This window comes from Neoarius graeffei, chromosome 23 (genome assembly GCF_027579695.1).
Source record: "Neoarius graeffei isolate fNeoGra1 chromosome 23, fNeoGra1.pri, whole genome shotgun sequence".
NCBI classification, from domain to species: domain Eukaryota; kingdom Metazoa; phylum Chordata; class Actinopteri; order Siluriformes; family Ariidae; genus Neoarius; species Neoarius graeffei.
In genome coordinates, this window is record NC_083591.1 from 19828548 (window position 1) to 19840558 (window position 12011).

At 43.5% G+C, this 12011-nt stretch overlaps 1 protein-coding gene across 2 annotated transcripts in view; it reads right to left on the reverse strand.

Moving 5' to 3' along the window:
* Positions 1 to 509: 509 nt before the first annotated feature.
* The window catches only part of ift57 (intraflagellar transport 57 homolog (Chlamydomonas)), a 112014-nt gene continuing 100512 nt past the window's right edge, over positions 510 to 12011 (reverse strand). For both annotated transcript variants that reach the window (XM_060905907.1, XM_060905908.1), the window contains exons 8-11: positions 11151 to 11282; positions 1820 to 1882; positions 1426 to 1492; positions 510 to 1339 (exon numbers count right to left, since the gene is read on the reverse strand). In XM_060905907.1, coding sequence (XP_060761890.1) covers positions 1158 to 1339; positions 1426 to 1492; positions 1820 to 1882; positions 11151 to 11282 — 444 coding nt within the window. In that variant the 3' untranslated portion in view covers positions 510 to 1157. The remainder of the gene's footprint in view (positions 1340 to 1425; positions 1493 to 1819; positions 1883 to 11150; positions 11283 to 12011) is intronic.

A 12011-nucleotide genomic window follows, 5' to 3' on the forward strand; every position in this document is an offset into this window, starting at 1 on the left:
CACTCACACCTGATTGTCATCCCATTGATTGAAAACACCTGACTCTAATTTCACCTTCAAATTAACTGCTAATCCTAGAGGTTCACATACTTTTGCCAGTCACAGATATGTAATATTGGATCATTTTCCTCAATAAATAAATGACCAAGTATAATATTTTTGTCTCATTTGTTTAACTGGGTTCTCTTTATCTACTTTTAGGACTTTTGTGAAAATCTGTTGATGTTTTAGGTCATATTTATGCAGAAATATAGAAAATTCTAAAGGGTTCACAAACTTTCAAGCACCACTGTATATATATATATATATATATATATATCTCATATCATCTCTAGCCGCTTTATCCTTCTACAGGGTCGCAGGCAAGCTGGAGCCTATCCCAGCTGACTTCGGGCGAAAGGCGGGGTACACCCTGGACAAGTCGCCAGGTCATCACAGGGCTGACACATAGACACAGACAACCATTCACACTCACATTCACACCTACGGTCAATTTAGAGTCACCAGTTAACCTAACCTGCATGTCTTTGGACTGTGGGGGAAACCGGAGCACCCGGAGGAAACCCACGCGGACACGGGGAGAACATGCAAACTCCACACAGACGGGCCCTCGCCGGCCCCGGGGCTTGAACCCAGGACCTTCTTGCTGTGAGGTGACAGCGCTAACCACTACACCACCGTGCCGCCCATATACATACACACACACACATACATATATATATATATATATACACACACACACACCAGAGCATCAGTGACGCAACAGCTCACATGGCTGTACCATGAGAAACCAGAACCATTTATAATTGGCCAAGCTGCTACTCATGAGAACAATTAGAACAATTTGATCTTCAAATCAAAACAATCTGAATCAAAATCCATTGAAAACTCAGGGAGGAGTAGTGATTTTCCTGAAAGTTTGCTCATCGGCCTAATTAGCAACTTGTTAATGAGAAACTCCCTGGTCTTGTGATAACTTTTGTGTAGACTTCCCAACAAAACAATCAGAATCAAAATCCACTGAAAACTCAGGGAAGAGTAGCGATTTTTGTGAATTGTGGACAGATGGACGGATGGACAGACACCCTGTGGTGGCAACAGTTCATCATCCTACAGCCGGTAAGCTAATGAGAGACAGAGGGAGAGACAGAAGATGGTTATGAGTAAGTGTGTGTACTAGTCTCTGTGATGTGTGTGGCATGCATGTCCCTGGTCATGTTGTTCTTTTCTTTAAGTTTGGCCTGCAGCAGTGTGTGTTCCACTACCCCCATACGCACATCCATCTCCTGGATCTCCTGCTTTAACTTAGTCAGACTCTGCCGGATCTTTACTACTGGAGCTACAAAACAAACATTAATTTATACCAGAAAATTAACAAATGTTATCAGGTAATTGTGCAATAAGGGGTTATGTGTGTTGTTTCACCTCCATCTGACATGCTGCTACCCTTCTCTTCCATGTCCTGTTTGACTTTCTCAAGCTCCTCACTGATCTGTACATAATATTACAAACGTGACATTAAATGCTATGAAAACATGAGACATGAATATTCATGTGTCTGTGCCTGTCAGGTATGTTGTATGGGCTTTTGTGAAGTCAATATATTTAATAGGTCACAGGTTCCCAACCTTGGTCCTGGCATACCCCTGTCCTACACATTGTAGTGTTTTTTTTTTTTTTTTTTCTGCTCTTGTAAAATGATCAAAAATAAATCAGCTGAAGTGGTTGTGATAGAGCAGGGAAAATACAAAAATGTGCAGTACATACATGTGGGTTACATAAAGCTTTGAGGTGAACGCATCTGTAGTGATTGTATTACCTCTGCTATTGCTCTGGTTCTTTCAGTTACTCCTCCACTGCCCTGCTGATACAGCTCCTTGGCCTAAACACACACACACACACGGAGCAAATGTGTAATGAACTACTATACCCTGCTTGTGTGCCATATCATACTACATTAATTACATAATAAAATACTATTCAAGCATAACATCTTAACCATGCTTGCTTCATGCAGACTACATTCTATATGCATGTGATAAATTATCTAGTTTTGTATGTATGGTTACTTTAGATGTGTGTGGTAAGTTTTTGTGTCAAAAAGACAGCGGTATGAACACAATTTTGGTATGAAAGTCATAATGCTCAATGTCTAAATATTTTGTGCACTTTAAACTTCATGAGCTGGTTTGGGATGCATTACCATCTTACTTGTGAAGAATACTGATGATTTCATAAATAAACTGTAATGGATGCAATTTATATGAATTGTGCTGTTAACTGAATTGTGAAAAGCTGTAATTGTGTAAAGCCTGGGACATATTGCAACAGTTCATCAACCTTCATCCCAGACAATCACTAAATTAACACTACAATTAACCAAGGAAACAAAATACGAAACAAAACACGATGTCTGCTTCTCTTAATTCTTTTAGGTCTAAGCCATCTTTTCCCATTTTTTCAAAATGATCTCCTTGTGCTTGTATAACATCAACACTGTAATATACAATCAAGTTATATACACAATTCCCCCCCCACTGGGCTATCAGAATAGGTATGCTGCAGTGATGTCACATGAATGTATAAAGTTATAACCCCTGGCACATATATATATATATATATATATATATATATATATATATATATATATATGTGTATATGTATGGAATCATTACTCTTGGAGGATGTTCATTCTGTTCTTTTACTTCGTAGTGCGAAAAAAAAAATTCACAGATATGACAAAACTATTTTTGTTTAACACCTGAACATTCTGGCTTTGTAAAACATACCTCAAACAAATTAAATGTAATTGTTGCAATTAATGCCATATTTTTTTCCTGATCAATTAGAAAAAATTATGGAAATCACACATCGATGAGGGAAAAAATCATGGAAATCACCTTGTAATTTGCATTTCTAAAACAAATACCTGCATAGGTCTGAATATGCACATTAGTCAGCAGTTAAAAGAGAGTACTTGCAGATCTTAAAGGTATACAAAACCCCCCAAATAAACTCCTTTATACTGACATAACTCCATACAAGACATTTTTGACTACTGATTTGCTCATATTTGTACCTGTCCAGATTGTTTATCTATTAAAATAAAATGTCCCTATGGCAGCTCCCAGGGACATCTCAGAGGCTCAGATATCGCACTCCGAGTACAAATTATGCAAGACAATCTGAGATTGTGAGGGAATTTGCATGCTACATTACTTACCGAGGCTGAGATCTAGTGGATACATCACTTCTAAATTGTTGTAAACAACTCTAAAGTTGCCCGAAAGTCAAGCGTCTGGCTGTAAAAATAGGTCCGATCATTGAAGCAGTGAAAACACACACACACCCCTACTCAGTGTTGTTTTTTAAAAAAATTCCTTGTATTTTTATGACATGCTTTTATTTGTTTGTATTCACTGAAAAAAGCGATCTTTTTAGATGGCAAGAATCGTGTTATGATGACAATGGCTTTTGTTTACTAGTATCTGTATCAGCACTGTGTATGTGTTATCTAGCTGAGTGAGATTCACAATTCATAAAAGTGAAAACAGAAAAGTGAAAATTCTGCCAATTCTGTTTTGTGATTTTGCCAATTCCATTTTTTTTTTCATTTTCTGTAATAAGAGATATAAAAAAAGTTTCCATGTTTTGCAGTTACATTTTACATCCAATTTTGGAGTTCTGAAATACAGAAAAACAAAACTTGAGCAATAAAATATTTCTTCAATTTCTACAAAATCATAGATTTTCAGGTTCAAATTGGGACGGTGAGAGAAAGAAGTTGAAGAAATGTATGGTTTCACCTCCACTGAACGACATCAAAATGAAACAAAAAGACATCATGTCAGGGCTTGACATTAACTTTTTAATTCACTTCAAGATTTTTCACTTGTCCTGACCATAACCTTTTTATTACGATGTATTTTCTAGTTTACTGAAAGGAAAGTAGTTAACAAAAAAAGTTTATTAAAAAGCAGGTTTGGTTATGATAATCATCATGTTTTAATGATTTAGAATTTTTCAATAAAACTCAAACTTTAACTGTAACAAACAAAAACTATGCAGTGTCCCATTATGGTGCATGTGTTGTTATAACCCATTACAATGACAAGGCTCTGACCTGCAAAATAGATCTGTCAACTGTTTATACGAGAAAGTTGGAATCTGAGTGATGGAGAATATTGTTTTTCATTAGTGAAGTCCATGCCTCAAAGAATTCAAGCCATCATAAAAGCCCGATGAGGTACAACAAGCAAATGTGATTTTATTTGTGATTTTTTTTTTTTGGTTGAGGATTCCATAAATTTTTCCTCGTCATTTAGTGATTTCATAATTTTTTTCTCTACTTGATCAATTTAATTACAATTTGTGAGGTATGTTTTACAAAGCTAGAAAGTTCTGCTGTTAAAAAAAACAGTTTTGAGTCATATCTAAGAATTTGTTTTGCTACCAAGTAAAAAAGCTGAATGAACATCCTGAGTGATTCCATATTTTTTGCCAGAGGTTGTATATGACCATAAATACAAAATAAAAACTAAAATGTACATTTAATTTCACAGAACTTTACTGAAATCTCACAGAGAACAGTCATGAAAAAGTTTTTTTGGTTTTGCAAATTGTTTTCCCAAGTCTTGGCACAGGGGGGAAAAAACAACAAAACATTCGAACGCAACAAAAACTATATTTTTTCAAGAGGAGTCGGTCCATTTTTCCATTTACAAAAAACATTATATGGATTAGCCCCTCCTAGAACTGCCACCTTATTGTGGTGGACGGGTTTGTGTGCTTGAATGATCCTAGGAGCTATGTTGTCGGGGGCATTATGCCCCTGTCAGGGTTTCCCAAGGCAGACAGGTCCTAGGTGACAGGCCAGACCAAGAGCAGTTCACCAAAAACCCCTATGGAGAAAAAAGCAAGGACGGTGATGTCGCCCGGTATGACGCAGCCGGGGCCCCACCCTGGAGCCAGGCCCGGGGTTGGGGCTCGTATGCAAGCGCTTGGTGGCCGGGCCTTTGCCCATGGGGCCTGGCCGGGCTCAGCCCGAAGAGGTGACGTGGGCCCGACCTCCTGTGGGTTCACCACCCACAGAGGTAGCAGTAAGGGGATTGGTGCAGTGTGGATTGGGTGGCAGTCGAAGGCAGGGGCCTCGACGACCTGATCCCCGGACACAGCAGCTGGCTGTTGGGACATGGAATGTCACTTCGCTGGGGGGGAAAGAGCCTGGGCTTGTGCGGGAGGTTGAGAGGTACCGGCTAGAGATAGTCGGGCTCACCTCCACGCACAGCTTGGGCTCTGGAACCCAGCTCCTCGAGAGACTTTCCACTTCTCTGGAGTCGCCCGTGGTGAGCGGCGGCAGGCTGGTGTGGGCTTGCTTATAGCTCCCCAGCTCAGCCGCCATGTGTTGGAGTTTACCCCAGTGAACGAGAGGGTCGCCTCTCTGCGCCTTCGGATTGGGGAGAGGGCTCTTGCTGTTGTTTGTGCCTACGGGCCAAATAGCAGTATAGAGTATCCGGCCTTCTTGGAGTCCCTGGGAGAGGTACTGAGAGGTGCTCAGACTGGGGACTCCATTGTGCTACTGGGAGACTTCAATGCTCACGTGGGCGATGACAGTGACACCTGGAGGGGCGTGGTTGGGAGGAACGGCCTCCCTGATCTGAACCCGAGTGGTGTTTTGTTATTGGACTTCTGTGCTAGTCATGGTTCGTCCATAACGAACACCATGTTCGAGCATAGGGGTGTCCATAAGTGCACGTGGCACCTTAGGTCGGAGGTCGATGATCGACTTTGTAGTCGTTTCATCTGATCTCCGGCCCTATGTCTTGGACACTCGGGTGAAGAGAGGGGCTGAGCTGTCAACTGATCACCACCTGGTGGTGAGTTGTATCCGCTGGCGGAGGAGGAAGCTGGACAGACCTGGCAGGCCCAAACGTATGGTGAGGGTCTGCTGGGAACGTCTGGCCGAGCACTCTGTTGGGGAGGTCTTTAACTCCCACCTCTGGGAGAGCTTTTCCCAGCTTCCGAGGGAGGCGGGGGGCATTGAGTCTGGAGTGGACCATGTTCTCTACCTCCATTGTGGACGCAGCTGTTCGGAGCTGTGGCCGCAAGGTCTCCGGTGCCTACGAAGGCGGCAATCCCCGAACCCGGTGGTGGACACCAGAAGTAAGGGATGCCATCAAGCTGAAGGAGTCCTATCGGGCCATGTTGACCTCCAGGACTCCTGAGGCAGCTGACGGGTATCAGCAGGCCAGGCGTGCTGCAGCTCGGGCAGTTGCGGAGGCAAAAACTCGGAACTGGGAGGAGTTCGGGGAGGCCATGGAGAAGGACTATCGGTCGGCCTCGAAGAAATTCTGGCAAACCGTCCAGCGCCTCAGGAGGGGGAAGCAGTACTCTGCCAACACTGTTTACAGTGCGGGTGGGGAGCTGTTGACCTCAACTGGGGACATTGTCGGGCGGTGGAAGGAATACTTTGAGGATCTCCTCAATCCCACCGTCATGTCTTCCACTGAGGAGACTGAGGCTGATGACTCAGAGGTGGACTCGTCCATTACCCAAGCCGAAGTCACTGAGGTGGTTTGCAAGCTCCTCGGTGGCAAGGCACCGGGGGTGGATGAGATCTGCCCTGAGTATCTCAAGTCTCTGGATGTTGTGGGGCTGTCTTGGTTGACACGCCTCTGCAACATCGCGTGGCGGTCAGGGACAGTGCCTCTGGAGTGGCAGACTGGGGTGGTGGTCCCTCTTTTTAAGAAAGGGGACCGGAGAGTGTGCTCCAATTATAGGGGAATCACACTTCTCAGCCTCCCAGGGAAAGTTTACTCCAGGGTACTGGAGAGGAGAATTCGACCAATAGTCGAACCTCGGATCCAGGAGGAACAATGCGGTTTTCGTCCTGGTCGCGGAACACTGGACCAGCTCTATACCCTTCATAGGGTGCTCGAGGGTTCATGGGAGTTTGCCCAACCAGTCCACATGTGCTTTGTGGGTCTGGAGAAGGCATTCGACCGTGTCCCCCGTGGTATTCTGTGGGGGGTGCTTCGGGAGTATGGGGTTCGGGGCTCTTTGCTAAGGGCTGTCCGGTCCCTGTACGAACGGAGCAGGAGTCTGGTTCGCATTGCCGGCAGTAAGTCAGACCTGTTCCCAGTGCGTGTTGGACTCCGGCAGGGCTGCCCTTTGTCACCGGTTCTGTTCATAATTTTTATGGACAGAATTTCTAGGTGCAGCCAGGGGCCGGAAGGAATCCTGTTTGGGAACCACAGGATTTCATCTCTGCTTTTTGCGGATGATGTTGTCCTGTTGGCTTCTTCAAACCAGGACCTTCAGCATGCACTGGGGCAGTTTGCAGTCGAGTGTGAAGCGGCTGGGATGAGAATCAGCACCTCCAAGTCCGAGGCCATGGTTCTCGACCGGAAAAGGGTGGCTTGCCCTCTCCAGGTTGGTGGAGAAGTCCTGCCTCAAGTAGAGGAGTTTAAGTATCTCGGGATCTTGTTCATGAGTGGGGGAAGGATGGAGCGTGAGATCGACAGGCGGATCGGTGCAGCCTCCGCAGTGATGCGGTCGCTTTACCAGTCCGTCGTGGTGAAGAAGGAGCTGAGCCAAAAGGCGAAGCTCTCAATTTACCGGTTGTAGCGGGAACAATGTGTGGGTGGAGCACAGAAGACGGCAGGACAGAGATCAGGATGCAATACCGGCTTTTATTGCCAAACTTTTCAGTCTAACACTCAAACCAACACTCAGAGACTGACTCGCGCACACACACACTGTAGTCTCCTCTCGGCAACAACTCCCCTCCGCTCTAACTCTCCCTCCTTAAATAGGGCGCGGTTTACTGGGGAGAACACACACAAAACATAGGTTAATTACACTCAGGTGTAGCAATTCTGCCACTTACCTTCCCCAACTCCGCCCTCCTGTCACAGACCGGCGCTTGACCACGCCCCCGCTGCCACACCGGTCGATCTACGTTCCGACTCTCACCTATGGTCATGAGCTTTGGGTAGTGACAGAAAGAACAAGATCGCGGATACAAGCGGCCGAAATGAGTTTCCTTCGCAGGGTGGCTGGGCGCTCCCTTAGAGATAGGGTGAGAAGCACAGTCACTCGGGAGGAGCTCGGAGAAGAGCCGCTGCTCCTCCACATCAAGAGGAATCAGCTGAGGTGGCTCGGGCATCTTTTTCGGATGCCTCCTGGACGCCTCCCTGGGGAGGTATTCCAGGCATGTCCCCCCAGGAGGAGGGCCCGGGGAAGACCCAGGACACGCTGGAGGGACTATGTCTCTCGGCTGGCCTGGGAACGCCTCGGTGTTCTTCCCGAGGAGCTGGCCGAGGTGTCTGGGGAAAGGGAAGTTTGGGCTTCCATGCTTAGACTGCTGCCTCCGCGACCCGGTCCCGGATAAGCGAAAGACGACGAGATTATATGGATTAGGTGGATTATATAACAACAACATAAATTATTAAAAGATTTTATTTCAATATTTGACCATTTTTTAGGTGGTTCCCACAGGTGAAAACTCATGAAATTTGGCACAAACATCAGTACTCAGGGACAGCTTTGGCCCCGGGTATGGCCCAGTGTATGTGCTATGAGCTCCATAGCGTGACCATTTGTAATTGAGTCTTGTTCTCGGCATATAGTTTTATGTACACACACCAAATTTGGTACACATGTGGGTCTCCCTAAGATGAACACATTTGTCATATTACATTGCTTTAGCCATGCCCAACAGGAAGGGAGTTATTGTCACAAATGGTGAGCTGAGGTGAAGTGAGGGCCCAAGAGCAGACCCAGAAAACAGGCAGTGTAAAGAGAAAACTTCTTTAATGAAGTAGATGGCAGAAAGGCCAGTAGGGCTCGGGCAAAAATCGGTAGTCAAAAAACAGGCCAGGAGGTCAAAAACACAGAGGAGCAGGCAGACACGATCAGGGACAAAAAACAGGACAGAAAAATCTTCGCAAAAACTAATGAACACAAGGACAAGGGAAACCCAGGCAGAGGTAGCAAAAAACACAATCCAAAAGAACTGGCAGGCAAAAACAGGGACAAAAAACTGGACAGAAAAACTTGACAAAAACAAGGAAAAATTCAGGTGGGGGAATCAAGAAGACAAAATACCAATAAGCTGTAGAGGCAAGGAAAGTCTACAAGAGACAGTCTGGCAAACGGAGTAGCTCCAAACAGTTCTTAAAAAGCCCTGGCTGATGGGAGAGGAGTGGTAGCAGGTGTGGGAATGCCACTTCAGGAAATGGCCTTCAGCAAGGCAGGACTGAATTCGTGTCCTGGATCTGGCCTGGAAGTCCCACAATTTAAGACATGGATGGACTGGACAGGACTGTGACAGTTATTTTGGAGTGTGTGTGTTTTGACACGTAACATTCTGAAACACTCCTTCCAGACGGTTCATCGGATTCTTGCCAGATTCGGTACACATGTTGTTACTGATGCAAAATTGCAAAAGGGACTTCTGATATCATACAATGCGCTGAAATGGTGACAATGAATTTATATATGTCTCACTGGGCATAAATTCTTCATGCATTGCTTAATGAGGCTCAAACGTCACAGGTTATTGGTTATGATAATGTATGTTGTAAAACCATTCTTCCCCAGAAAAATAACAGTTCAAAGAAATTAGAAACCCAATATTGCCATGACATTCATGTCCATAATGAGGATATGTATTCTGACCGCAACTTATATATATATATATATATATATATATATATATATATATATATATATATATATATATATGTATGTGTGATATATATATATATATATATATATATATATATATATATATATATATATATATATATATACACACATACATACACACACACAACCCCAATTCCAAAAAAGTTGGCATGCTGTGTAAACTCTAAAGAAAAACAGAATGTAATAATCTGCAAATCATGGAAACCCTATATTTCATTGAAAATAGTAAAAAGATAACATAGCAAATGTTGAAGCTGAGAAATTTTATTGTTTTTTGAAAAAATATATGCTCATTTTGAATTTGATATCAGCAACACGCTTTAAAAAAGTTGGGACAGGGGCATGTTTACCACTGTGTTTCATCACCTCTACTTTTAACAACACTCTGTAAACCTTTGGGAACTGAGGAGAGCAATTCCTGTAGTGCTGAAAGAGAAATGTTGTCTCATTCTTGCCTGATATACAATTTCAGTTGCTCAACAGTTCGGGGTCTCCTTTGTTGTATTTTGCACTTCATAATGTGCCAAATGTTTTAAATGGGAGACAGGTCTGGATTGCAGGCAGGCCATTTTAGCACCCTGACTCTTTTACTATGGAGCCATGCGGTTTTAATATGTGCAGAAAGCAGTTTGGCATTGTCTTGCTGAAAGAAGGAAGGCCTTCCCTGAAAAACATTTTGTCTGGATGGTAGCATATTATTCTGAAACGTGTATATATCATTCAGCATTAATGATGCCTTCCCAGATGTACAAGCTACCCATGGCATGTGCACTAATGCACCCTCATACCATCATAGATGCTGGCTTTTGAACTGTACACTGATAACAAGCCGGATGGTCCCTCTCTCCCTTAGCCTGGAGATGTGGTGTCCATGGTTTCTAAATAGAATTTCTACTTTTGATTCATCAGACCTCGGGACAATTTTCCACTTCACCTCAGTCCATCATAAAAGAGCTCGGGTCAAGAGAAGGTGGCATTATTTCTGGATATTGTTTATATCTGGTTTTAACGTGCATTTGTGGATGCAGTAATAAACCGTTTTCACAGACGATGGTTTCCTCAAGCAGTCCTGACCCCATGCAGTGATTTCCAATGCAGACGTGTCTGCTTTTAACGCAGTGTCTCCTGAGGGCCTGAAGATCACAGGCATCCAATGTCAGTTTTCAGCCTTGTCTCTTGTCTACAGAGATTTCTCCAGATTCTCTGAATCCTTTCATGATATTATGTACCATAGATGATGTGATTCCCAAATTCTTTGCAATTTTACATTGAGGAACGTTATTCTTAAATTGTTGTACTGTTTGCCCATGCAGTTTTTCAGGCAAAAACTGCAGTTTTCAGGCAAACTCCATTTACTTAGACAGGCATGAGCAAGCAAAATACTAAAGTGTGCCTGAAGCACTCTCTATTAAGTTTATCTATTTTGCTTAGAATTTTACCTCACACAATTTTGATTGTGCATTCCTGTAGTCTGTGATTAGGTGTTCTAGCTGTGTGTTGACATACTTCTCTCTGCTGCTCACTTTCTCCTGAGTCTTACTGATCTCCTCCATCAGTTTATCCAGAAAAGCCTGAAACATATGCAAACACTGAGCTCCAAAAGCATTAAATGAAAAAAAAAAGAAAACACACACACACACACACACACCAGGGCTTTACATTAGCACCCGCCCACCTGCCAAATGCGGGTAAAATTTGGCTTTAGCGGGTAATGACTTTAGTCCCACTAGCCACTTTGGCGGGTGGTTTATTCTGTGGTATGACAATATATTTTAACTGTATTTGTCTCTGAAGGCATTTAATATAATAAACGCACTGCAATGTAATATTACGCGCCTACAGCTCCCATGAGCACCTGCATAAACATTCTGACATGTTAGAATTGTTTAGAATGTTTGTTTATATCTCAGATAAAATCAATGATACAGTAACCTGCGGTTAATGAACGAAGCAACAAAGTTGCTGACGACTGACAAGTGCACTATGTGGCGGCATATAGCTGGAGTTTCAAACCCTGCTGCTCAGGAAAAAAGGGGCAGAGATGAGCAGGGCTACAGGCAGCATTTTAAAATCACCGAGGTCTGTGATGCGCAAAGCACGCGCCGAAAAATTTGACATATTTAAATGAGAGGGGTGAATTACACGCCACACGAGATCTATTCCTGAAATTACTTTTAATGGTGTTTGAACTGAATATCATCAGTTTTGAAAAAAAAAAATGTATGTGGCAAGAGTAAGAATAATTTAAACTTGTTTAATGGTTTGATCTACCCCAAGCAATGAGGACAAAAGATACCCTA